The 27176-nt window shown below is 56.3% G+C and overlaps 2 protein-coding genes across 4 annotated transcripts in view; one reads left to right on the top strand and one right to left on the bottom strand.

Annotated features, from left to right (window-relative positions):
* Positions 1–14027, top strand: part of TMEM63C (transmembrane protein 63C) — a 36841-nt gene extending 22814 nt beyond the window's left edge. For all 3 annotated transcript variants that reach the window (XM_074824816.1, XM_074824814.1, XM_074824815.1), the window contains exons 3-24: positions 166–386; positions 793–872; positions 1999–2086; positions 4270–4307; positions 4727–4869; positions 5184–5235; positions 5702–5810; positions 6239–6312; positions 6417–6497; positions 6633–6753; positions 6872–7005; positions 7250–7372; positions 7862–8015; positions 8576–8682; positions 9514–9600; positions 10124–10189; positions 10308–10470; positions 10694–10799; positions 11009–11176; positions 11468–11583; positions 11750–11821; positions 11903–14027. In XM_074824816.1, coding sequence (XP_074680917.1) covers positions 189–386; positions 793–872; positions 1999–2086; positions 4270–4307; positions 4727–4869; positions 5184–5235; positions 5702–5810; positions 6239–6312; positions 6417–6497; positions 6633–6753; positions 6872–7005; positions 7250–7372; positions 7862–8015; positions 8576–8682; positions 9514–9600; positions 10124–10189; positions 10308–10470; positions 10694–10799; positions 11009–11176; positions 11468–11583; positions 11750–11821; positions 11903–12115 — 2493 coding nt within the window. In that variant the 5' untranslated portion in view covers positions 166–188 and the 3' untranslated portion in view covers positions 12116–14027. The remainder of the gene's footprint in view (positions 1–165; positions 387–792; positions 873–1998; positions 2087–4269; positions 4308–4726; positions 4870–5183; positions 5236–5701; positions 5811–6238; positions 6313–6416; positions 6498–6632; positions 6754–6871; positions 7006–7249; positions 7373–7861; positions 8016–8575; positions 8683–9513; positions 9601–10123; positions 10190–10307; positions 10471–10693; positions 10800–11008; positions 11177–11467; positions 11584–11749; positions 11822–11902) is intronic.
* A 2128-nt stretch (positions 14028–16155) lies between these two features.
* NGB (neuroglobin) lies at positions 16156–22904 on the bottom strand. Its single transcript, XM_074824817.1, has 4 exons — positions 22726–22904; positions 21296–21407; positions 19639–19758; positions 16156–18461 (listed from the first exon to the last, which is right to left on the bottom strand). Exons 1-4 carry the CDS (start codon positions 22830–22832, stop codon positions 18315–18317), a joined length of 486 nt encoding a protein of 161 aa, XP_074680918.1. The 5' UTR covers positions 22833–22904; the 3' UTR covers positions 16156–18314.
* Between the last annotated feature and the right edge of the window lie 4272 nt (positions 22905–27176).

Here is a 27176-nt window from a genome sequence, read left to right on the forward strand (position 1 = left end):
CTCCCTGGGAGAGACTAGTACTGAAGAAGCTCCAAGATCACCAGCCAGTACTCTCCCCTCCCTGCCCCTAGTGAGCTTCTCAGACCTCGCTGGAGGACCTGGAAGAGCCACGGACCCTTTTCAAGCAGAGACTTCTCCATCCACACCCCTGCCCCTGTGTTGCAGGGTGAGGCACCACGACGACACCAATGGAGAGCGTGTACTCGGTGGAGCCAGCGCCTGATGGTGCTGGCCCCACCTCGCTGGATGTGCTCAGCTTCCTGGATGCCCTGGTGAACAGCACAGAGGAGCAATGCTTCAGCGCCCGCTCCCACAGCACAGTCCTGGAAGGGCTGCCGTTCGGCGGCGTGCCCACTGTGCTCGCCATCAACTTCATCCTCTGGCTGGTGAGCAGACCAGGAGGGTGCCATGTCTATGGGCACTGCAGCCCCTGGCTGTGGTGTCAGAGTCTGGCTGTGAGCACTGTGTGTGTGTGTGTGTGTGTGTGTGTGTGTGTGTTATGGGTGTACTGACAGCCACACGTGAGTGCAGTCTGTGTGCCCATGCACCTGGCTGATTGGGGGAACAGGGGTGAGTGCAGGGGACCAAGAGCTTTGGTGGGACCAAGGGCAGCAGGTGACATGTGGGCAGCAGTGGTGAGATCACGGAGCAGGAGCAGTTTGGCTTGAGGCAAGAGTTTTGCACGAGCTTGGGCTCATGAGTGAGAAAACAGAAAGGAGGGACATGAGGAGATCCCACAGGGCGAGACTCTACAGCAAAACCCTTCACCTCTCCTCTTCCCTCTTCTTCCAGCTTCTCCTCCTGGTCTTCTCCTGCCTTCGGAAAGCGGCTTGGGATTATGGGCGCCTGGCGCTGCTGATGGACAATGATAGGTAAGGAGGATGGAAGGCCACTGCGGGTGATAGCTCCAGCCTCTCCAAGAGGGCTGAAAGGAGGGCTGGCACTGCGGGGTGGCCCACAGAGAAGCTCAGCAGGTGTTCCTGTCCCTCCTTCCCGCTGGGAATGGCGTGACTGCCCTTGCCTATGGAGGCACAGACACTGTCTGCTGCAGGTTGAGGGAAAGCCCAGGCCAGCTTTGATTCCCTCTTGCAGGTACCACCTATTGACAGTGCTGTCAGTGCCAGGGAGGGCATGTCCTGGGAAGGACAGAGGCCCAAGAGCTGCTTTTGAGTGGTGGCTGAGCTGCTGCCTCTCCCCCTGCTGCTCTCTCTGGATGAGCAGGGCTGTCTGGCAGAGGAGGCAGAGGGAGATATGCAGCAATAACACTGTACCTCATGTCACTGTACCCCATGTTGCCTGGCCCATCCTTTGGGCTAGGTGCAGAATTGCGCAAACAATACCGGTGTCCTCATGAAAGTAGAGCCCAGACCACATTTTCAGGTGGGCTGTGCTGCCTGCAGTTGCCTACCTGCCAAAGCACGTCTTGCCCCAGGCAGCAAAGCATCTTTTTTTATGCAGGTGGGTGCACACAGGAGGGGTCTCTGCAAGGCTGGGCAGCCTGCAGGAGCAAACTCTGTAAAAGGCCGCCTTCTGCCTTCTCCCCTCTCCAGCTCCTCTTGACCTCGGGCTCTGGAGCAGAGTCTGGCAATGGACAGGCAATGTTTCCCTTCACCAGGAAGAGCAAAGGTGCAATCAGTACTTAAAATCCAAGCCTGATTATGTTCCTTTTTACTGTAATATCATTTGAGAGGGCTGAAACCAGTGAAATGGAAAAAATCTGGTTCAGCTGTCCCTTGTCCTGGAGCTAAGGCGAATTGTCCATGAGCCACCCCAACATGGGCCAGGACCACAGAGAAGCTGTGGGGATTTAGCACAGAGGCAGCAAGATGCAACTCCTGCCCCGAGCTCAGAAGTAGTTGCTGGTCCAGCAGGATGCAGGGAGGTGGGAGGCATTTTCCAGGCTGCTCTCCTAGGAGAAGCTTCTCTGAGGGTGCTCATCCTCTCCCGCTTGCTGTTTCTTTCCCACCTCACCCTTCTGCTCCTCCCCTCACTGCAAAGTTTGACGTCGCTTTTCTATGGAGAGCAGAGTGAGAAGGAGAAGTCCCCGTCGGAGAGCAGCCCCCTAGATGCTGATAACAAGGACGTGGTGAGTACCAGCAGCCGTGGCAGTGGGAGCCCCAGACTGCGCTCCTCCTGGCTCAGCCTCCCCTGCTCTTCACCAGAAACCCAGGTCAGAAGTTAAATGGGAGAAATTAAACCCTCCAGCACAGGGTTTCCTGCTTAACACCCTTTAGCAGCCGGGTATTCCTGGGAAAGCTGGAGGGTTTCTTTGTCCTGGCTTGTTTTGAGGCATCTGCCTTGAACGACAGCTTGGAGAGGATGCTCCTGCCAGGACAAGCATCTCCCAGCTGCATGGCCATCCCTGCTGGCTGTGGGGACCTAGTTGGATGCATGGCCAGAGCCTCGCTGTGCACCCGCGGGGACCTTTCTGGTCCTGGCAGGACAGAGTCCCCTGGATCATACCTCCACCTCTGCCGGTGTGGTGGGCTGCGGGTGCTTCAAAGTCATCTTTTGTTTCTCTCTACCACACCAGGCAGAAACCAGGCTTTTCTGGAAACAAGCAGAGACAGACACATTTTGCTGACTGTTTCCTTCTCTTTTTTGGCAGCAAAAGCTCAAAAATCAGTCACTGGTGTGACTATGAATAAATGACATGACTTATTAAAAAAAAACTAGGCAGGAAAAGTAAAGAAGAAAAATCCTTGCAGGTGGCAGGAGGGCTGTTTAAAGGCTTGGTACCGGATGCTCTGGGCAAATGTATATTGCTCATCAAAAAATAAGTGAGAAAGACCACAGGGAAAGCCAGCATGGCTAAAGAGCAGATTAAGGGAGATTATTAGAAGTAAGAAGATATCCTTTTAAAAAAGTCAAGCTGTTGCCAAATGAGGAAAATCTAAACTTGCCAGGTTAGATGTAAAATACACTAAGGAGGGAAAAAGAGTGGTTTTGAGGAGAAATTTGTAGAGAGCGTGAAAGCAAATACTGGATTTTTCTTCACACATCAGGAACAGGAAATATGCCAGAGGGATTGTAGTGCTGATAGATGTTGAAGATAGAAAACGCTTGTTGGAGAAGGCGAGAATGTGACAGGAGAGCTAAATAAAGTTTTGGTGCCTGTATTCAGTGCTTGACCAGATTGCTGCCTGGGAGCCCTCCATGGGGAGGCACTGGAGCATCCCACCAGCAGCAGGGTTGGAGGATGAGGTTGCAATCAAAGCAGCCTGACAAATTCCTGTTACCGTCACAAATTCACAGGACCAGGCACAGGACTTCTCACTCACCCTGACACAAATAGCCAAGCTATTGACTGCCGTGTACAACCTCTCTCCTGCACGTGGAGATCCTGGAGAGCTGGGAATCAGCTGACAAATGCTGTTTTTTCAGGAGGGTTTCTGGAAAGCCCAAGAAATTACAACCCAGGGAGCTTGGGGTCTGCATGGACAACCTCCTAGACATCGTTCTCCAGAGCAGACGCCCGTAGCAGAGGAGGGGAGTCAACCCGGCTGTGCTAAGGGGGTGTCTGGCCCCTGCAGAGCTGCCAGGGGCACGGGGATGCTTGCACCTCCAAAACCTGCTGTGGTTGATCAGACTGTGATCTGTGCTGTGGGGTAGGAGGGAAGGTCCTGGCATGGCTAAAGCCAGGGGATGGAGAGGAGGAAGAAGCTGCCAGAGGGTAAGGAAATCCCACAGGGTGTTGCCTGGGGTCCTTCCCACCCAAGGTCAGCATAAACGCTCTGGAAGGGGATGAAGAGGCCAGATGGCTGAGTGTTATTCAGCACAGCCATGACTGGGAGGACTGCAGCGGGACCTTGAACTTGCATGAACTCCAGTGTCAGTAAAACATAAAATAGTGTGTAGGGGACAAAAACCCTTATATTGCATATGCGTTGACAGGGATTGAGCTATTACACAAGATCTTACGTTGTCCTATATCGCTCTATGGCAGTGCCAGCTCAGTGCTCGGTAGTGGTCAAAAAAAGCACATTGTATGTTAGGGACTGTCAGGGAAGGGGCAGAGAAGGGAGCTGCTGGAAGCCAGGAGCCTGTGTTACAGACAGGCCCCATATTTCTCACTCCTCCCAAGGCCTTTGCCACTGCTGCAGACAAGCCACTGGGCTGAGCATCGCTGGGCTGCCTTGGGCACTGCCTTCATTTGCTCAGCACTGCCAGCCCCAAGCACCTCACTACCTCTGCATGTGTCCCCAGTGCCCTGGCTCCATGCTGGGGAAGTGGTCACCCCTGGCTCATCCCAACTCTTTTCCCTTCCAGGGATTCTGCTCCTGGCTCATTTCTATCTACCAGATGAAGTAAGTGTGTGTCCTCAGCATCACAGCCATGCTCCACCACTACCCACCCCTGGGGACAGTGCCCACAGGTGGTGGCCCATCACCTGGAGCTGCTGGGACCAGTGGCGGAGGAGAACTCCCTTCAAACATCCCCCCTGGAGAGAGAGCAGAGGGCTCACCTCTGCGTTTCCTCCTGGCTCTGGGATCCTGTCCCAAAGAAAAGGGCTTCAACCTCTTCTGGTAGGAGCCGGTCCTGTAATGGGATGGCAACCTGAGGGCTGCTTGTGTCCCTCATTCCCTCTGAGCCCAAAGCCCACATGCCACAGGCAGGATGCCATGAGTTGGTGTGGGCTGTGTGAGGCTGGAGCAGCCAGTGTCCCCAGGGCGGGAGGTGGTGGGGAGGCACCACCAGTGCTCACCCCCACCTGCCTCTCCTCCAGGGATGAGGAAATTCAGAGCAAGTGTGGGATCGACGCCACCACCTACCTCTCCTTCCAGCGGCACCTCCTGGTCCTGCTGATGCTGGTCTGCGTTCTCTCTGTAGCTGTCATCTTGCCCGTCAACTTCTCAGGGGACCTCCTGGGTAAGTACTTCCCCAGCTGTGGAATGGCTCAGGAGTGTGGTGCAAGCTTCCCCAGCCTTGGGGCGAGAACTGTGCCACGGGGACAGACAGCAGAAGAATCTCTCTGTCAGGAGCACCCATGTGAGCAGGAACCCACCATCAGCTGTGGGACAGAGGGACACAAGAGGCAGAGAGCTTCAGGGCAGTGGGGGCTTGGTGGGGACCTGGGAGATGGAAAAGGAGGGAGCAAAGACCAAAGCCACTAACCCTGCAAGCATGGACGTTCACACTGCACTGGATTCCTTTAACCTCCCACTTCTCATCTTCCCCTGCAGGACACAATCCCACCCACTTTGGCCGGACAACCATCGCCAACATCCCAACGCAGTACGTGGCTCCCGCATCTGGGGGGGCTGTGGGTGCTGCCACTGTGGTGGGCACTGCTGGGAGCACCCAGGCACAGCGCTCCCCACAGCCCCATGCCGGGGACAGGGACAGGTCCATGTGAGCAGCACGCCGGTCGCGGTAGTCCCCGTGTCTCTCTGCACCATGCACAAGCACAGTCATGGCGGCCAGCACACTGGCACTGCTCGCTGCACCCTGCTGCTGGCAGAAGTGCTCTCAGGGGCACTGGGCGGCTTCATTTCTGTAGTATCTCAGCCAACACCCTGGAAGCTGCCCCTCTCTTCCCTGGGGTGGGGGTCTGGCAGCCAGCTTGGGGAGGTCCCACTGGGCAGTGGGAGCGGCCATGGTTGAGCCACGGGTGGCCACGAGTGAGACACTGAGAGCCAGGCTGGTCTGCATGCCACATGCCTGCTGCAGTGCTTGCTGATCCCCTCTTCCCTTCCTCCAGGGACCGTCTCCTGTGGCTGCACAGCATCTTTGCCCTCATCTATTTCATCCTCACCATCCTCTGCATGGCTCACCACTCTGTCCACCTTGAATACAGAGAGAATGAGAAGGTGAGCAACCACCCCTCCTCCAGCCCTGCCTTGTTCAGTGCTAATGGACAACTTTATGCTTTGTGGAAAGGATGGTCCGGTCCCAGTAGGTAGGGAGAGTTTTAGAAACAGCCTGGGACTGAGCAAGCAAGGAAAGATATGGCTGGTTTTCTCCAGCTTCTGGAGAAAGTCTGGCAGCCCAGAGGCAAATCTCTCTCTCTTGCTGCCTTGTATCTTGCCATTGAAGCTCTACTGTGTCTGTCTGTCTGGGAGGTGGCAGCATTCAGCTATGCCCCAGGGTCTGGTAGTGGGTATTGGGGTCTGTGCTGACCAGCCTTCAGGGTGGCAGTCAGTGCCCTGGCTCGTTTCTGCCTTCCTGGCAGCTGGTTGGCAGTGAGACATCCCACAGATCCCCTGCCCACCCACCCCCTCTGCCCCTTCTCCCCTAGGTTGCCCGGACACTGATGGTTACCCACATCCCCAAGGAGATCACAGACCCTTCCCTTATCATCAAGCATTTCCAGTGAGTAGCAGTGTGCCACAGCCTCGCCAGGTGGCTGGCAGGCAGGTGGCAGGGGCTGTCCCTGTCCCCCGGCTCCTGGTGCCATCATGTCCCTGTGCCCGCAGTGAGGCTTATCCCAGCTGCACCGTCACCAACGTCCAGTTCTGCTTCGATGTGCGCAAGCTGATGAAGCTGGATGTGGAGAGGTGAGTGCCTGCAGGTCTCCATTGCCTCTGCGGGTGGGTGTACTGCTCCTGCCCACCATGTCAAGGGACATAGTCTGTCAGTCTGTCTGTCTGATGCTTCCTGAACAACCCACGCCCCTGTTGGCTTCCCGGCAGGCGTAAGGCAATGAAGGGGCGGCTTTACTTCACCACCAAGGCACAGAAAGAGGGCAAGATCATGATCAAAACCCACCCCTGCGCCCGCATCTTCTGCTGCCGCTTCTGTGGCTTTGAGCAGGTAGGAGGGCATAGGCAGAGCTGCAGGCAACACACCCCCACTGTGGGAAAGGCAGAGCATGGCAGCTTGCCCATGGCCCAGCCCGGCAAGTGTGGCAGAGCCCTGTCTGCTCCCACAGGTGGATGCCGAGCAGTACTATGGGGAGCTGGAGGAGAAGCTCACAGATGAGTTCAATGCTGAGCGCAACCGCATCATGCTCAAGCGGCTTGACATGGCCTTTGTCACCTTCCAGGATGAGCGGATGACGGCTGTGTGAGTGCCCCTTGTGCAATGGGCACGGGGATGTCCCTCAGCCTGGTGGCCACCACTACTGGGGAACTGGGGCACCTCACCAGCTTCTCCAGCCAAAGCCGGGTGATGGGTTTGTGTCTTCTGCGCCTCTGCTATCTATGGAGGTGGCCGCTCTGTTGGGGCTGCGGGAAGGGTCTTACAAGAAGTGGGGGGGAGGTCCTCAGCCCTTGGTCTGGACCTGACCCCTGGCTCCCTCCTCCTGCAGGATTTTGAAGGACTACAGCCACATCCGCTGCCGCAAGCACCCCCAGCAGTCCTCTGTCACCACCGTGGTCAAGTCACACCACTGGGGTGTTCGCTATGCCCCTGCACCCAGCGATATCATCTGGTGAACCCCTGTGGCGAGAGGGATTGGGGGGCGAGCATTTGGGGGGAAACCATGCCCATACCTATAGGGAAGCCATGTAACTATAGGGAACCTGTGCCCATATCTATAGGGCACTTTCCCAGGGTGGCAGAGGCTGACAGTCCCTCCTGTGGCCATAGCAGAAGTCAGCAGAAGACTGGGGTGATCACCTTATGGGTGGCAGGGCTCAGCCAGGTGAGGTTTGGGGTTATTGCCAGGTTCCGACCTCTCCAGCCTGACTCCAAAGCCTCCTGGTGGTATGGGCCCCCTCTGTGACCACTCTCTGGTCCTGGGGCTCTGCAGGTGTCAACGCAGCAACATAGGGAGGGGAAGAGGGTGAGCTCAGAGCAATGGCTGCCAGAATGGTTGGTGCGGGTAGTGGAAGGCAGACCTTTGAGGAGCTGGGCTGGGAGGCCCAGGACACGTGGCTTTTCCTCCACACCATGTCCAATAAGTGCTTTCGTCTCACAGGGAGAATTTATCGGTCCGTGGCACATCCTGGTGGGTGCGATTCATCCTCCTTAATATCTGCCTCTTCGTCCTTCTCTTCTTCCTCACCACGCCAGCCATCATTGTCAACACTATGGACATGTTCAATGTCACACATCCTGTGGAGAGCCTCAAGGTAGGCCCTGGGCCCCTGCCAGCTTTCTTAAAGTGTCTCCATTTCCAGGCTTGTCCATGACAGGGGGAGGGCACTGGGTCTACACTGGCCCAAGAAGACAAGCCATCACTGGGATGGGTGTTGACGAGAGGCAAAGAGTGGTCCTGCCCCTGCTTGCCATCCATCCCCTTCTTGTTGTGTTTCCAGTGGCAGAGCCCTGGAGCACCAGTACAAACCTGAGCTTTGGTGGTGGTGTCCATGGGGGAGGGCAGGTTGGTGTCCAGGCAAGAGAAGAGGGGTGAGAGGAGCTCCAGATGTTAAGAGCTGCCAGCAGCACATCTCCTTCCTGCTCATTGACCTGTGAGCTGTTGTGTGGGGACTGGGGCTCAGAGCGTGCCCGTGGTGCCTTTGGCTGCCCTCAAGCTCTTATCTCCTGAAAAAAATGCTCCTGCTCAGGGAGGGGATGCCCAGCCTGCCTGTTGCACACACTATCCTGTGCCAGGAGGCCCAGGGAGCTGCCTCCAGCATGGCTGAGCTCTGGCAGGCTCCTGAGGGGGTGTCTGTCATCTCTCCTCCTGCAGAACCCCATCATCACCCAGTTCTTCCCCACGCTGCTGCTCTGGGCTTTCTCCGTCTTCCTGCCCTTCCTCGTCTACTACTCGGCATTCTTTGAGTCGCACTGGACGAGGTAACGGGGCTGGCCCCCACACTTTCCCAGGGCTGTGGTAGATGGGAGCAACCTCAGTAGGACTTGTGGGACCCAACCTGCAGGGAGGCAGGCATGGAGTGGCAGACCCCCACAGAGCCCTGTAGGTATTGCCCTCCATGGAAAGAGCCCCAAGTCCATGCCTGAAGGAGCCATTTCCTTGCCATAGCCCTGAATGTTTCCAGGCTGCTGGAAACATTTTAAGATGGGTCTGAGGAAGTTCGTGAAAGGGATGGTGTGTTGGTGGACTGGCAGCAGCAGGGCCATGGCCCTGACTCGGGCAGCACATTCTGGCTGTGTTCACAGCCCTCTGAAGTGGAGGCATGGGTTCAGGAGCCTCAAAGTCTCCTAGAGAGGAAGCTCTGCCCAGCTCCTACAATGTGCTCTCTATGTCTTGACCATTCACTGGCCCCAACCCCTGTGCCTGGTCTACTGAGTCCTTGCAGGAGCTTGTCACTTCCTCCCTTCCTTCTCTTGGGGGAAATGGGGGGTCTTGAACCTGTTGTAGACACCCATCTGACTCTTGTTGGGTGTCTACACCAGCAGGAATGGTAGGAGAAGGCAAGGATGAAGGAGGTGAGAGATTTCTGGGGGGACAAGAGCTTTCACTGCAGCAGATTCCTCATGGTGACTCCCCCCAGTCTGGAAGAGGCTTTGCAAGGCCCCAGTAGATGCACAGATCAAATGCACGTGGCTTCCTGGGGCTGGGAGTAACGCCTTGGTGAAGAGCAAGACCCAGCCCAGCCTCTCCCCTCACCAGCTAATCTGCCTTGGAAAAGTGCAGCATTCTTCTCTTGCCTTTCCTCTCTGCAGGTCGAGTGAAAATCAGCTCACCATGCACAAGTGCTTCTTCTTCCTTGTGTTCATGGTCATCATCCTGCCCTCGCTGGGGCTGAGCAGGTACAGACCACCCTGCTGCGCTGCTCTCCCTGCTCCCTGGGAGCCGGGATCGCACCCGGGCCCCTCGCCTCCCACAAGCCAGCCCCAAAGGGCTGAGGGCCCACTGCCACTGAAACACAGCTGTCTCTGGGGAGGAAAATGCTCTTTAGCCAGGCCAAACTGCTCCCGGATGGTCATGGACAGAAAGCTTCCAGGCAGAGGAGGAGGTGAGTGCAGCGGCTTGCCAGGCTGCCACAGCTGACCTGAGGGTGCTGGTGGTGCCCTGCTTGGGGCCAGCCCTTCAGCAGACCCTGAAAGGACCAAGTCAGGTATCTGTGTAGCCCCAGCTACAGCAATCCTGACCATCCGGGAGGCAACCACCCATGCTATGGTGGTCCCAAGTGGCAGAAAGGGCTGTTCTGGCAGCATAGCATCCAGAGAGTCTTGCCCACCTGGGGCAGGGGAAAGCAGACACGTGATGGGTGCCCCCCCACATTGCTCTGTGTCTCCCCCTCTTTCTGAGCTGCTCCTCTTCCTCCTACAGCCTGGACCTTTTTTTCCGCTGGCTCTTCGACACCCACTTTCTGGATGAGGCTGATATCAAGTTCCAGTGAGTAGCAGGCAGCTCCCAAACTTCCCAGGCGAGCAGGAGTGCCCAACACCAGCCTCCAGCGGCTCTCCCGACCACCTGCCCAAGCATCCTCTTACCCTCTGTGTCCCCGGGGCAGGTGCGTTTTTCTCCCAGACAACGGAGCTTTTTTTGTCAACTACGTGGTCACCTCCAGCCTGATTGGGACGGCCATGGAGCTGCTGCGCATCCCGGGCCTTCTTGTCTACACCGCCCGCCTCTGCTTTGCCAAGTCCGAGCCTGAGCGGCTCCACGTCAAGCGGGTACGTGGCTCTGGTCACCTCTGAGCTACATGACCCCCGGCACAGTGGGGATGCGCTTGCTTAAAACTCAGACTGTCCCAGTCCCATGGGGAGGCTTGTGGGGACTTCTTCAGGCTTCATGGGGGCTAATGGGGGGGAAGGCAATCATGTGGACCAGGGTGAAAAGGTAAGTGCAGCCTTTGCAGCGGCAGAGGCAGTAATGTCACTGTTGGTTGTGTCCCAGAGCCAAGCCTACCAGTTCCAGTTTGGACTGGAGTACGCCTGGACCTGCTGCATCTTCTCTGTCGTCATGACCTACAGCATCACCTGCCCCATCATCGTCCCCTTTGGTGAGTCCAGTCCCATGCCTATGGTCCCACTGCCCCTGGCCATGCCAAGAACAACCTGTCCCAGCCACCAGCAGCAATGTGGGAGCACAAGCTTCCCACATGGTACAGGAGGGCACCCTTGGGCATCATCCCCTCGGCCTGCCCTGCTGTCCCTGCAGCCTGGCTGTCCCCATTGTCCTCTCCCCAAATGGCCACTCTCCTCCTGCCAGGGTTGCTCTACATGCTGCTCAAGCACATGGTTGACCGGTACAACATTTACTACGTGTACATCCCCACCAAGCTGAACCAGCGCCTCCACGTCGCTGCCATCAGCCAGGTCGTGGTGGCCCCCATCCTCTGCATGTTCTGGCTGCTCTTCTTCTCCGTTCTGCGTCTTGGTAGGAAGAACTTGGGGCTGCCCCCCACCACTGCTGAGGGTCACAGCTGATGCTTGGGGGGATGAATCACCAGTGTCACCCCTGAGTTAGGCATGACGTGGAGGGTGGGAAGGGGAATGTGAAGGGGGAAGGTGTGATGGAGACCTGGCAGATGAGGAGGGTGTCAGCTAGTGTCTTGGGAAAGGGGTTGAGAGCTTGTAAGACGCGAAGCAGGTGCCAGCCTGGGGCTCAGCTGCGCATGCAGCAGGTCCTTGGAGGCTCATGTGCTGCCCCAGTGTCTCTGTGCTCTAGGTCCCACTCGCCCTGTCACCCTCTTCACCTTTGTGGTCCTCCTCTCCTGCATCATCTTCTCCTTCTTTGGCCTCTGCCTGAAGAAGCTGCAGCCACGGAAACCCTCCAGCTACCAGGTGAGTGCAGACAACCGCCTGTCCTGTTCTGTTGCCCCACTTCATCCCCTCCTCACCTCTCTGCATTGTGTTTGCTATGGGGAGTCTGAGGTGGTGCCTGGCTGCCCCCCTGGCTTCGGCTGGTGACCCCCAAACCGTTGTTTCCTCCCGGCCTCCCTCTGCCCAGATGTCCGACCAGTCTGAGGGCGCCTTCAATGATGTGGAGCGGAGCAGCGTGTCCTCCACCCCCAACTCCAACGTGAGTACGCCTCCCCAGCCCTGCTGCAGCCACCTCCCCTGGATCCCCTGGGCCCTGACCCCCCACTGCCCCCTGGGGCAGCTCTTTGTGGCCACTGTCCTGCAGGAGCCCGAGCTGAGCTTGACGCCAGCGGCCTCCCCGGCGCACCAGTCCTATGGCACCATGGGAAACCACCTGGAGCCAGCGGAGGACGGGGAGGACGGTGGGCTGCAGAGCTTTGAGACGGAGCTGGAGACAGTGGAGGGCGAGTATAGGAGTGGCCCGGTGATGGAGAGCCAGGCCCGCTACCAGTGAGCATCCCCACCGCCGGGGTGAGGACCAGCCGTGCCGAGAGTGGAGGACATGCTGGTGGGGCAGGAAGGAGCCTTCCAAGCACTGGTGGAGGCCACCTCGCTGACGGGGTGGGGGGACAACAGGACTGATGTGAGGGGGAGACCCCATTGTATGGGAGGTAGTGGGAGGCTCTGCTGGTCCATTCCACTGCCTGGACCGGCTCAGCCCCCCCCATGCCCCCCCATCCTCACCTGCCTCTTCCAGCCCATCATGGGGAAGAGGGGGTACAGTGGTGTGGGGAGAAGGTCTCTCTGAGAGGCCATGCTTTTGGGGGTACGAGGGAGGCCCTGGCCCCTCCATGAGGGGGAAGCAGCCCAGACAGCTCAGATGAATGTGCCCACCGCCACGCTGTCCCACGGGTCCTCAGTGGGAGGGACAGTCAGTTGTAACCCTTGCTTCCCACCCCATCCACTGTGTCCCCTGGTGTCAGCCATGCAGGCTTCTGCCTGCCCCCACCCCCCCGTCACCCCCAAGGCTTTGCCAGTTAAAGCCGGGACTGCTGAGACATGAGTGCTTTGGTGGAGGAGGTGAGTTCCCCAGGGCTGCTCCCAGCACCAGCGGCCCTGCCCTGAGGCAGGCATCAAAACACAAGCCCAGCTCTTCCCCACCCTCCCACCCCACTGCTACTTCACTATGCCTGTGCCCTTGGGCCCTAGGGAAGGAGCAGACGGTCAAGGGACGAGTGTGTTTAATGGCTGTGAGAGCAGTTCCTCATCATCCCACCCCCACCCCCGCAGCATCCCTCTCGTGCTCATGCTCTCCCCAGGGCTGGCCATGGGACCTTGCATGGCTCCATCCTGTGGCAACAGAAGTGGTGGGTGGAGGGGAGGGATGACTCACAACTGGCAGGAACCTGGCCTCTGGGTCCTGGTCCATCACATCCTGCCCTTGCCCACAAGCCACAGCCATGGGATGGTCCCCCAGCAGCCACACCACCTCTCGAGTGTGAAGCCTGCTGTGGTTAGTGTAAATGTGCCAGTTCCTGCCCAGGCAGCATCTCTAGGGTTTTCAGCTCATCCGCAGCAGCCGTGGAGGCCCCTTGGGGACAAGGGCAGATCCTTGCCCTGCTCAGCCCCTCTGTCACCAGGCTAGCCCGCCTGGGCATGCTGACTCCTTGCTTGGCCCCACTTTGGCCTTGGGACTGGTTTTCCTGCTCCTGATTTTCCTGCTGGCTTCAGAGCAATTCTAGCCACCGTCCCAGGACCATGCAGGGAGGGAAGGGACAATGATGTGGCTCTGTGGCACCAGGACTGCCAGAATGGGGAGTGATGCTGTGCAAAAGCCATGGCACTGCACCACTCAGCATTACTGGTGCCACTGGGATGGGGGGGGGGCACAATGTGCCAGTCCTGGGGGTGGAGGTGGGGTCAGAGACAGTCCAGCAGCGAGCTGTGGGGCTCAGCTGTGTTGAACTCAAGTGGGCCCTGGGACATCCCCATGGGGCTCAGCTCAGTGAGCTGGCAGCCCCGTGGTCCCTGTCCCACCCACGCTCCTGCATGCTGGGGCAATGGCTGCGGCACACTAGCCACGGAGTGATTGCCTCGGGGGAGCCTTGAGCTCAGCTGCTCCCTCCCAACCTCAAAAAGCACCCTGGGGGGCTCGTGGCTCCCTGGCCAGGTGCCCCCAGGGCTGCCCGCAGCTCAGCTGCTGCCCTCACTGCCTGCTCTGGGGGCAGCCCTGGCCAGAGGGGGGGAGGTGCTGGTGGCCTCTCTCTGGGTGGAAGCAAGTGCCTGCGAGTGGCACCGCGTCCTTGGGAGCTCGGGCTGCTGGTCCGATTGCCCTTGGCTGCCCCGCTGTAGGAATGTGCCAGAGGTCTGTACCTTCTCGTGATTTATTGCTATGACCGTGCCTTGAATAAAATGACTTCACCCAGCCTCTGCCTGGCATCATCACCTCCACGTGTCCTGCCTGGTGCCAGGAGAGGGGGGGACCCTCGCCACTGGAACCTGAAAAATTTCCCCAGCCCCTTTCCTGTGGCACCTTTGGGCTGTTTTTGACCCTTCATGGGGATGTCCTGTAGAGGCTTCAGTGGTGAGGAGACTACTCAACACCTCTTCACCTCCAGGCACCTTGCCACCCACCATGGTCCCCACAAAAGCAAACCCCAGTGAGTGGGCAGAAGCGGCAAAGGCACGGAAGCACTAACAACCCACCATGACCCCTCGGGAAGGCTGGCACAGCCCTTGGCACCATCCCTGACACTGGGGATGGGTGCAGCCCTGGGACAGGCAGCCTGTCCTCTGCCGGTGCTTGCCCCACAGGACACCACCGAAGGAGCATACACTACTGGGAGGAACCAGGAGGGTGGCCTGGAGCTCCTCCGGGACCACAGCAAGGAGCGGGGCAGTGGGGGGACCCACCCCATCTGGGGATGGAGCAGATGTTCCCAAAGCTGAACTGCCCACCAGCAAGTCCCAGGGAAGGGGGCAAACACCATTTTGGGAGTCTTTCTCTAGGTTTTGAGCAGACAGTGCTCTTTTGCTCCACTTCTCCTTCCCAAAACACACTTTACACCCAAATTCCTACTTGAATGATCTGCCTCAGCAGGTCCTTCCAGCCGGCCCCTCCATGGCTCCCATGGGGTGAGCCCTGCCTGGCCAGCCTGGCTTACAGCACGGGGCAGGGGGCATGGGAAGAGTTTCCCTTTGGATGAAAAACTGAAAGATTAAAAAAGATTAAAAAGAAAGATTAAAAAACCCCACTCCTCTCATCGCATGTCCCCACAGAGGCCCCCCACAGTTCATCATTAGTAGTAAACAGGGCTAAATACAGGGCCTTGCTGGCACCAGCGAGCTGAGGCAGGAGCCCTGGCTATGAGCGAGGGCTGTAATTGCCCCCCTGGTTTGTGGCTCTCCTGGCCCTCGCACCAGGGAAGCCCATCACAGCCTAAGGAGGTTGTGTAAGCCCCATCACACTGCGTCTCTGACACTCTGGCCCTCAGAAACCTGCTTGCCTGATTACAGCCTGCACATACAAAAGTGCCTCACAGCTGGGGCTGAGCGATTGCATGGCATGTCCCACTGCGCCGGCCGATGGTGGGCAGTGCCAGGAGCATCCCCACCAGGCAGCAGCCAAGGCAAAAGGGCGGTTTGTGGGAGCTGTGACAAACCTTCGCGCTGGTGCAGGGAGTCAAAGGTGAGGGTGCTGCTGGGGGGTGCTGCGCTGGCCCTTCCCTGCAGCACTGGGGTTGGGCTCCCACTGCCAGACCTGAAGCTGGCAGCTGTGCTCCAGGCCAGGAAGAGCTGGAAAATTTATTTTAGCAATGAACCACAGGGAGGATTTCTTTGCATTTCGATCTCTGCTGCTGTCCTTGCCCTTTGCAGACTGTTGCACATTGCCCTGCAGAACAAGCCCCATCCTAAATGTTGCCCCATGCTCTCCTGTGGCAGGGCTGGGATTTCCAGCCCTCAGTAGATGCTATTACAGACCCTGAGCTGCCTTCCCCACTCTCTGGACCATCCTTCTTCAGTGTCAAGTGCCCAACTCTCCCAGGGCTGGAAACCCACCATGTCAAAGCTAGAACATGCCCCGGGAAGGGGGAGACAGGACCTCCTGCATCCCCACCAGCTGATCCCTGGGGCAGGGCTGCTGGGGCTGCTCTGCAGCCCAGCTGGCAGGGTGGGAGCTGCATGGAGCCGGGCAGGACTTTGCTGTGAGGTTGTGCCCTGCTGCTGCAGTTGAACAACAGAAAAGGGATTTTTAGGCTGATCGCTTAAAGCTCTAATTCCATTAGAGATAGTTAAATTTGAAGGGTAATGAGCAATCAGCAGCAGGACACCTTTGCTAGCCTCTCCACTCCTCACCTATTCAATTACAGTGCACAGAAGCTCCCAACAGACATTTGGTGCTGGATGCCTTCTTATATCAGTCAAGCTGGACTACACAAGTGACTAGTATCTCCAAAGCTAGAGCCAACAAGAAGCCAGTAAACCTCTCTGTCATCCTATTTTTTTTCTTGCTTGGGCCTTTTATATTAAAATAAACATAAGGCAGCACAAAGGGCCGAGACTCACTGTTGTTCTTTATTAAACAGTACAGCTAGGTATAAGAGGCACACAGATTAGTTCAGTTTTCTGAGGAGTTACACAGAACATGGTACAGAGGAGGAGAAGTCAAGGAGCTGGGAAAGCTAGAGGGAGTGGGGATGGTTTGGGGCAGTAACACCCACCCCCCACCCATCACACAGCTGCCTACTTGTCACACAGAGCCAGAAGGTCCCCCCCTGTGATGCTGAATGCTGATGCCCCAGAACAGGGTTGCAAAGAGGACATCCCCATTCCCAGACCCTCCTGCCCCATACCATGCCGTCACAGCTAGCACCTCCGCCCAGCCCCAGCTCCTCCATCCCTCACTGCCTGGCACAAGAATCAGGAGGACCTCACCTGACCCAGATGATGGAGAGAGCCATGGGCCAGGATGCACAACACCACGCTGTAGGACTGCAGGAGCAGAGCCTGGTACTGCAGGGAGGACAGGGAACATCCTACATGGGGATGTTCCACAACACCTCTCAGCTCCCCTCCCAAACACAGCTGGAGGGCTCCTTGCTTGCTGTAAGCCCACAGCCACCACCAGACCTGGTGGCAGGGAAGCAGAGCCCCATCTCACAGGGCACCACATCATTTCCCTTCATGGCACGGGGCTGGGAGACCTCAGCTGCAGCTGCAAGGAGCAGGCAGCCCTCTCCTGCCCCAGAGTGGAGGAGGTTTGAGATTAGGAGGAACATGTCTCTAGAACAGAACCATCTCAGCCCTCAATGCTGGGTTCCTCCTGCCCTGGAGCAGCAAAAAAGCACGCTGCCCTGTAACTGACTGCTTGCTCTATGTCTTTGCCCTGGGGCTAGTGATATCTGGAAACACGGTTCTGCCTGTCCCACAGTGACTTCCCCATAAAGATGAACTCTTCAAAGTGCTCAAGTTCAGCTCCCCTCAGAGCCCTCAGGTGCTGCCTTGCAGCCATTTCTTGGGATTTCTTCTGGCAGATGCTGTCTTCTCACTCCTGTCCTGATATAGCAGTGCTGCACACACCTAACTGGGTACCTCACTGTGCTCCAAAGCGGCTGTGTCTCCAGTACGGCTGGGAGGGACTACTAAAAGTTGAGGAGCTCTGTAGATGGGCACTGTGTGCAGCTGGAAATCACTCCAGGTCCTGACAGCATCAGCAGAGAAATTCCAGCTATGCTGCTTCTGGCCAGGAGCCAGAATGATTTCTGGAAGCTGTTGCCATGACATGAGTGCAACCTTCATTTTCATTTTAAGACATCTTTTCCTTGTTTTTACTTTATTCTCCTTTACACAAAGCAGTAAGAGTCACCACTGCTGCTGCATTTCAGCTGCCTCTAAGATTAAACCAGTCAGCCACACCAACACAAAGCCTTTCAGCTGGCAGCCTAGACCTGCTAAAAGCAGCCTCACTGTGGGATTAATGTGACTCCACTGCTTGAAGCATCCTTAGGAAACACACTGAGTTGTGGCCAATCTGACATGAGGAAAAGCCATGGATCCCTCCAGGGGATAGGCAAGGCAGAAGAGAGTACTAGGATTAACGATCCAGTAGTAATATGTAGGTGAAGGGAGAGAGGGAAAAGCTACCCACATGGTTTGGGGAGGATGGCTGCATGGCACAGCCAGCTCCTACCTCTGCTGTCCCTGGCCCTAGAGGGAGCCAAATCCATCATTGCCACAGCTGAACTGGGCACAGCAGCACGGGAGGAGCAAGCAGTGCCAGACCTGGCAGGTCTTGAGTAAATAGGCAAATAGGATCTCAGGCAAATAAGCTTGAGAGGCCTACGCCAGCTGTCATCTAACTAGGGTGGGTAGCAAGAGGAGGGAGCATGAGCCAGCTTAAAACCAGAGTAGATACCTGGGTGTTGATGCTTCAGCTACCCCGAAGGGACTTGGAGCAGGGTGGTGTACCTGTGCTGCGGCACTCCTAGGCTCACAGAGATGTACCCTGCCAGCCCTTCACAAAGGCAGAGATGTAGTTGTGTCAAAGCAAGGCGGAATCACTGGGAGAGCCCCGAAGCATGCGTGACTGGCAGAGACAGTGACGGGCTGGTGCACAGAGAAAGACAGAAGTGGAGAGAGGCAGAAAGCACAGCATGAGCGCTCCCCCTGCCCAGGACCGCTGCATGGTCAGGGATAGGGATGGTTGGCAGGATCTAGTCCCCTTCTGGAAGGGTGTCCCAGCCACGTCGCATGGCTTTCACCACAGCACCATAGAGTTTGCTCCAAGCCTCCCGCACGTCCGGGCTGAAGGCAGTGCCAAGGCATTTCTCCAGCATGTACAGCAAGGACTCGCCGACAGTCTGCAAACCAGAGAGGCATCAAGCTCAGCACCAGGGGATGACACACAGCCCATTCTCTTGCTTCACCACCTTTTTGGACTTCTCCCATTACAGCACAGCTGCTCCTCCACTACCAGTGGGGCCAGGCCACCCCATCCCTGGCTGCTCAGAGGGGGCCCAGAACCATCCCACGCCATCCCCTTCCCCTGCTCTATATTGGCCCTCACCCAAACCCTGGGTGAGTGGGGAGTGCAGGCAGGGAGCAAGGGCTGACACCACGCATGTAACACCAGGGGAGAGGTACACGTCCATTCTCCGTGGCTTCCAGTTGCTGGTAGCCAGTCCCATCCCCTGGCATAGCAGCAGATCAGCAGAGCTGAGCAATGCCCCGATACCAGGAGAGTGGGTCAGACCCCAGGCTGGATGCTCGGGGCCTGCCTCGCTGCCTCTCAGGCCTCTTCACAGGGCACTGCTCCTCACAGAGCTGCAAGCAACCCCATATCCAGGAGCACCCACACACTGAGCGCAGGGCTGGTGGGGATTGCTGCCCCAAGCAAAGGGGACTTTGCTGCCTCTGAAGAGGACCAAAGCTAACAGTATCAGAAGGAAGCCATGTGTTAGTTAGAAACCTTTAGTTCAACCTTCCCTTCCCTGCTGTATTATCCAGTATTTCTGTCCGTGCTTGATGGCAGGAGAGGAGTAAGCAAGGGTTTAATATGGAGGATGTGCCTGTCTTACTGCCATGGAGGAAGCAGGGGCTGAGGTGCAGCCCCCCCATCCCAGTGCAGACAGAGAGGTGGGTGCTCCCTTTCCTAGGTGCAGTGAGGTCTACCCAGAGGATCTGACACAGAGATCCAGGGCGCAGGGCAAGGGCTGAGCCTGCAGCCCTGTGCCGCAGGAGAGACTGCAGTGCCCCAGACTGTGGCCCTCTTCAAACAGGGAAAATGCCTTGCTCCCCTCTGTCCTTTCTCCCTGGGCTTACTGGGGAAGGGCAGAAAATGAGGGGACCTCAAGGGTTTCCCTAATCGAGCCAATGTTGCTACACAAGTTATCAGCAGCTCAGGGGCTGCCCTGAGCCACCAGCTTTCTCTCCAGCCAGCTGAACGCAGCAGGTGGGTGCAGAGGGATGGGGACTGCTGAGGGCTGCAGGCAGGGCTGCACAAACCCAGCTGCCGTGGGACGAGAGAGGATGCCTCACCGAGAAAGACTCGACCTTTACACCAACTGCCTGGTGCTTCTTGCCGAGGTTGCAGAGATACTCTTCCAGGCAGGACAAGTTCTCCAGGTGGTTCACAGCAGCATCAATCACCAGCATCACCTGCAGGAGCACAGAGGCAGAATGGCATTAACAGCAAGGCTCTGCTGCCCTCCCAGAGGAACAAAGAGTCTGACCCCTCTACTTCACCCTTCTCAGCCTGACCACCTCCCAGCCCAGCAGATGCCCTGAGCTTTCCTTTACTCTGCTGCGATCTGTGTCACATCAGTGAGGCATGCTGGCAGCAGCACACACCATATCCTTCCATGGGACACTGCCAGAGGTGCCACAGTAAGCAGTACTGCTGAGCTCCCTGTCCCAGAGGAGGTAAACAGCCCTATAACAGATCAGTTATAGGGGCTGATGCAGTCATTACAGCTCTTAGGACCCCAGGACAACTGCAGGGGAGCCCTGGAAGTTGCCAGGACTAGAGTTTCCAACTAGAAGTTGCCAAGATGGTGTAATTGTGAATAAGGCAACTCCAATTCTAAGATCAGCCAAGGCATTTTGAGGAGATTGGGTGGACAGTATATGCAAGAGACCTAGTCTGGTAAAGCACGTGCCACCATGGTCTTCCAGAAGCACAAAGAGTCAAATGGAAACAGGACAGAGAAGGGTTAATGAGGGATGAAGGGAACAGACAGACCAAATTAGAAGAGATTAAAGCCAGGGCATGGTTAGCTTGGCAAAGCTGGGAGGTGATAGAATTGTGCCCTGTAATTTCAACAGGGAAATTATCTCCAACAAGAGCAAAGAGCTATTTCAGCTCAAGGCAATAATAGCAGAAGTAAAAATGGACTTAACTTTGCCAATAAACAGTGGCTGGAAAATAACAAAAAGCTTACAGCTATCAGAGGAGTGCAGTCCTGAAACAGCCTCTTACAGGGAATAAAGACAGGCAAGCGAAGCATCAAACTGGTTTAAAGATGGAGCCAGACAGTTTATGAAGGCACCAGCAAGCCAAGACTGTGCTCTGCCCCGGCCTGGCCGCTCTTCAGGGCTCAGCAAAGGGTCTCTGATGCACCGGGTATAATTCTGTCCCATGCATGAGCTCCTCCAGGTGACATCAGCATTGCTCCTCTCCCTATTTCAGCGGGAGGTGAATTGCAGCACTCCCCCAGAGGCTGTCCAAGAGATGCTGTGGGCCTTCTGGCTCTGCAGCCACACCAGCAGCTTCTCCACAGTAGTGGGTCCACAGGAGCCTGGCCCACTGCCCAGCTCTGTGCCGCCTCCTGGCCAGCATGTGGCCAAGCAGAGGGCTTCAGTCCTTGTCTGGACAGAGGTGAGGCACTTCCACGGTAGAAGAAGGGGGCTTCCAACTTTCACAAGAGGCAATCCACTCCCACATGAGGGCATGGAAATCAGCACGGTGCTTCTGACCCACCACAACCCACATCCTCATCCCCTCCCAACTGTTGTAGGACACTTTGTCCTGGTAATAGCACCTTCTTCGAACATGAGTAGTGCCCTGCAGTTACCGTCTCAGGAAGAGGCTTCCCATGTGTTCCCCAGTCAGACACCCCACAGTCCCAAGCCACTGCCTAAGGGCTTCCTCCTCCACAGTGGCTGCACTCCAGCCATGCCACAGCCCCCCTCTCACCTTCCTGATGTGATCCAGGAACTCAGGGGCAGAGAGGCACTCCTGAGGGCTGGAAAACTGCTTGCAGTTGTATTGGAAAAGGGGCAACAGGTCAGGGTCCAAGTCAAACAACCTGCAATAGCAAGAGAAGAACCCTCATCTTCTCACTTCCTCAGCTTTATTTAGAGTCCTGTTCATCCCAGGAACAACCCCATCAGCAGCACACCTGCAGCCCCCCCGCCTCCCTCCCCACCTGTAAAGGACCCAGAAGTTCTGAAAAGTCTTAGTTTGGGGCAATCCAGGTTACCTATAGACAAAAAAGTCTTTATTTCCCTAGCCCACAGCCCCAGCTCTGAGATACGTATTTACGGCACCTGAGGACCAGTCCCAGCTTGCTGGAGTTCCTCCCGTCTTGGTTGTTGTCTCAACTCTTCCCATTCCCACTTCATGATCCCCTTGAGCCCCAGAGCTCCCAAATCTGGGGAAGGTCCACAAGCTCCAGCAGCCAGCTTTCCTACCTGAGCAAGGGGGACATGTACAAACTCCGCTAATGCCTCACTCTCCCTCACCAGCTCCCATTTCTCCCTCCTCACCCCCCCTGCCAGTGCATACCAGGCACATACAGATCTCTGTAAGAGCCACCCAAGCAAATCTAACAGACTGATACTGTCCGTGGAGGCCACAGGGAATTCAGGCAAGACAGTCTCTCTTCTTCCCATCCTGCACATTGCACTTCTGGATCCCTCTCCCCTCCACTGAAACTCCCAAGCCTTGCTGGCGCTGCACACAGCCCAGCTCTGCAAGGTTTGGCTCCTGCCTGCTATGCCCCACTCCAGAAACCGGCCATCAACTCTCCGACCACCCTTTTTGAACGAGTTTTCATAGATTTTCCTTTTTCTCTTCCCATAATTGATACATTAATCTGCTTAGGAGAGGCAAGGAGTTGGGTTTCAGCCGTTCCCCCCGGCACCCCATCTCCCCTGCCCTGAGGCTGAATCCTCCCCAGCGGCCAGGTCTTTGCCCGGGCTGCAGAGTGCCGTGGCAGGGACAGCCAGGGGGTCCCTTGCATGCGCTCCCCAAGGCTGGGCGGACACGCAGCTCTTCACACAGCCGAAGTAATGGTGCCAAGGCGGGGGGTCAGTGGGCAGAAACACGCAAAACCTGCCCGCTGCTGCCTCTCTCCCGCACCCTCCGTCTCCCCGTAACAAAGTTCTCGCTGGCGGAGGGTGGGAGAGGCCCCGCGGCAGTCGCTGCCCCACGCCGGAGGGGTTTCAGCCCCGCGCGGCTCCCTGCGGGTCGCCAGCCCCGGGGCAGGGGCCGGCCGGGACCCGGCGCCGAGCGGCGGGAATCGCGGCTCTCCGAGAAGTGGAGCCCGGCCCCTCGGCCCGGGGGTGGGGGCAGGCTGGGGGTGGGTGCCGGCGGCCGCGTCCCGTCCCCGCCGCCCCGCTCACCTGGTGAAGAGGACGAGGCCGTGCTGCACGGGGCTGCCGCTCAGGCGCTGCCAGCTCTCCCGGATCAGCGCCCGCTGCCCGCCAGACAGCAGCATCCCGCTCTCCATGGCGGGGCGGGGGGACCTGCCCCTCGCCGCCCGCGGCCGGGCGCTGGCCCCGCTCGCCCGCCGAGCAGCAGCCGCCCGCCCCTCGCTCCGCCGGGGGGGCGCCGCCCCCCGCCGCTGCCCCCTCGCACCCCCGCGCTCACCTGAGGGTGCCGCCCCCCCGCCCCCCGGTGCCCCTCTCCTCCAGCCGGGGCTTCCCCGACCGCCTCACGGGTAAGAAAGAGCTCACTTTCTATTTCCCACTCAGGGGAAGGAAGCAAAAAAAAAAAAAACCCACCGAATTATATCGCCAATCACCGCCCCCCCGGGCTCGCAGCCGCAGGGCAAAGTAGAAAGTTCAGCTCATTCATGGCTGCCATTTTCCGATGGGCCTGGTGTTACAGGTGAAGCAGTGCGGAGAGCGGGGCTAGCAAGGGGACCGCCGGGACCCGCCGCCTCCGCTCGCTGCTCAGCACAGACCCCTCCGAGCGGGACTCTGCTGTGGAGGGTCTCAGCGATGCACCAGCACTATGGCATCCTCTTGCTCTTGGCCACTTCCACCGAGGCTCAGGACACCCCACAGCCACCTGCTACCTCCACAGGCAAATGCAGTCTAGACCCTGCAAGGTACATGTTTAATTTAAGGCTAATTAAGCCAGCTGAACCAGGCAAAGTTGTTAATAACAGATCAGAAGACATGTCATCTTTGTTCAATATGTTCAGGACTCCCAGCTTCTCTTTATTGTTCAGACAAAGGAAAACACTGCTTTTAATTTGGCCCCAGGCTTTAGGCAGCATAGAGGAAACAAAGCGAGAAGGGGCAAGTGAGGTCTCAAGCAGCACAACAGAAGCCAGAAAAGCCAGAGCAGTCATGCAAGTTAAGGTTTTCAGAAGGATGCGAGCAACACAAAAGCACGAATATTGCTGAAACCATCACAGCCTACTCTGAAATAACAGTTGTGCTGATGTTATTACAAGTTCTGGTTCTATACATCAGACTTATTTCTTGTAATCAGGAGACAGCAGCCTCTGACCCAACCCAGGAACACACTGACTCAGTGTAGGCAGAAGCCATTCTTATTGGAGTACTGAAAATAAGCCCTGGGAGGAGACAAGTTCAAAGGCATGATGCTACATCCTCAGCCCCAGCTTGTCTCCCAGGGGCCTTTCTCCTAAAGAGCCGGAGTGACAGCACTGACTGCAGTGAAAGCAGGAAGCAACCAGAGATGTCTTCTGCAAGTGCCAGAATAAATTACCTATTTTCTCAGGCTTTTGAGACCTTGCATTCTCAGTGCAGACGAGATGCTGTATAGGAAAAGCTCCATATCCATTAGAGGAAGCTGGAGAGCCCTATCCTAAAGCTGGGCTCTGGAAGAGTCCAACAAACTCACAAAGAAATTGAACTGTCAGATGGGACTAAGGAGTCCCACAAATACTTACAAATCTCTGGCTACTGAGCCAGAAAACAAATAATGTTCCAGGTAAACTGTGTTTTGAATGCCATTGCTAGGAAAGACTTCATTAATGTCAAAGGTCCCAGGTTCTGGACAGATGCAAATGGCTTCTGTTAAATCATGACTCCTTTTAAAAATACAGCATTTTATCTTTCAAAATAACTGAGCCTATGATCTCTACACATCTATGTTCTTAGAGAACAGGGGATAACTAGAAAGCAGTCAATAATAAGGAAGAGTCATGAGCTTCAGGGCCATCTCATGGCTGAGGTGTTGGAACATGCAACCTGCCAGCCCACAGTGCTTCCTGCTGTTGGCCACCATCTTCTGGTCTACAACAAACTCCCGCTAAAAACAGCGTCTTAGCTGTGTGGCTGCAAAGGAAGCATTCACACTTGGGACTGATGATAAATCAGTGTGATGATAACTGCTGAAGCTGCAAGGTGCCTGAAAGAGCAGCTATGAGAGCAGTGGGAAATATCAGGTTAATCTGAGCAGGGCAGCTAGCACAAGCCCAGTAGTGCCAATACAAACATTAACCTTTAGCTATCTTGCAGCTGATCTAGAACACCAGCAAAGGGCATGAACTGTCATCCCATATGCATCTGCACAAGCTACTCTGACATTTCAGCCAGCTGTCACAACCACACAGACATGGACCTTCACCAGAGTCTGGCTGGACGGTTCATCTTCACCCTGTAACAGGGCGGGCAGTGCTGTGCTGCCAGGGTGCTGGAAAGGAGAGCGGAGTCCTCCCTAGACCACAGGATACCAAGGAGCAGAGTTAAAGCACGTATGTGCAGTCAGAGCCGCAACCCAGGTTGAGTATTTGTCTAGGAACATTCTGAATATATGCAGAGCTAGCTGACAGAGGAGGAAGAGAAGCACCACAAAAGCAAGTTCTTGTAGTTTAGAGTGATCAGCTCCTAAAGCTTAGTTGGGATGTGGGACACCTTTCCTCGGGTCTGTGCAGGCACTATACCAGCTATCATATCCCAGAGCAACAACAAAATGCAGGTTCAGCCATTGTTCCTGATGGCAGAGGTATCTCAGACAATAGCAGTAAAGCTGTCAGCAAGGGAAAATGGTGGCTCTTGTCCAAGGTTCCCCTCTGCACCTTCCCTCCGTGCTGCAGATGGTGGCTGCACGCTGAGTGCTCACAGACAAGGCACAAGTGTCAGAACAGACCAGACACAGCAGCAGCAACAAGAGCGCTGAGCGTGACGTGTCTTCTCCTTCTGTGGAACATATGGGTGCCCCAGCTGATGAAAGGGGCAATGAGCTGGCCATACCCCTGCCCACCTGTTGGCACCCAAACCTCACGCTAGCATGACACTTAGCAGAGTCTAAGAACCAAAGAGAATTAATTTCTTCCCTGCGCCACCCCTCCCCCCCAACAGCTCCTTCTGGGCAGGGTACAGGCACATGCAGGAGCAGTTTCCCCACCCTCCCTGCCCCTCTGAACAGCAAATTCATCCCTTTGATGACTTCTGGCACTGGTACATGCCCTCTCCCTTAATAAAACCACCAGTTTTTTCCCTGTGACAGCACAGATCTTCCAGCACAGGAGGAGGGATCTGTAAGGAGGGACTTGAGGTGGGAGACAGGGAGAGCTCAGGGGTAAGAAACATCTGAACCACCATTCACATGACTTAAAAGAGCAAGGGCTCAGGAGACACAGTGCTCTTCCCTGCGTGCAAAGCAGCTTCTCCCTTGCAGCTACATGGCTGTCAGAGAAGTTCCTCCTGCTGCCATGGCACTGATGTGCTGACAGCACAAGTGGAGCCCAGAGAGGATTTAAAGTACAAGGAAAAACAAACAAGCAAACCTCCCTTCTTGTTCAAGTGTTTTGTGAGCCTTCAAGCATAAGAAAGCCCCAGGATGCATCAAGAGGTTGAGCACTGCAAATGTTTCCATAGTCAGGGTTTTCTGCAATGGTCCCCAGCTCCATGTACCTAGCCTGGCAGCTCAGCTCTTTTCTGAGATGTTCTTGGATTTCTACAAGACAGTCCCTGGAGCTCTCATCAGTGAAGAACCACCAGGTCAGCAGCACAGACTGCTCCAAAACCATCTGTAGGCCACTTGGAGAAAGGGGAGGCAGATTTCTGGAAAAACTCACTGACCTGCAAAGAGGACGATAAAGCTCTTTTGTGCTTTGGAAGAACAGAAATGTATAATGTTTTTAATTTGCAGAAGGGCTTATTATTTTAATCTACAGCCCCTTCAAGTTAGAGTACCAATGCTCATAACTCCCCTTGCCAAGTGTCACCTTTACTTGTTCAGTGCCTCAGTTTACCCACAGGGAAAGAAACTTGCCCAATCTCATAAAATGGTGTGACAGAACTGGGAATAAGCTCACAAACACCAGCCCCCAACCCTGTGCTCAGGGTTCAGGATGCTTGGAGAGCAACCCTCCCTCCCAAGGGACACACCCCATCAGCGTGGCCCAGGGATGACTGTGCTGTGGCACTGTCAGTTTTCCTCCCAGCTGCAGTACCAACAAACCCCAATCCCCCTTTGAACTCCTGCTCATTTCCAATTCTACGTCTGTGAGTCTTCATTAATAATGCTGCTCTGATCTAGCTGTTTCAGGCTCCCTGATCACCTCAGATACGGACTCCCGGGCTTGGCTAATCCTCTTTCTTTCCCCTTGCCCCCAATCTCAAAACCCCAGGCCATGACGGCTCCTCTTTTCCCCAGACTCCCATCCCCACCCTCAGGTGGGAGCAGAAGTCACACAACGTAACCAGCAGTCTTCTTAAGCTACCCCCTCAGGCCATGGTGCAGCACTGCTCAGTAGCAAAGCAAATCACAAAATACAGTTGCATAACAAGAAGCAAAAGAGATGCAGGAGGGAATAATCTTGCCCATAAAATGATGAAGGGAACAGCTGCAGAGCTCACAGGCTGCCACC

Source organism: Strix aluco, chromosome 4 (assembly GCF_031877795.1).
Source record: "Strix aluco isolate bStrAlu1 chromosome 4, bStrAlu1.hap1, whole genome shotgun sequence".
Classification (NCBI taxonomy): Eukaryota; Metazoa; Chordata; class Aves; order Strigiformes; family Strigidae; genus Strix; species Strix aluco.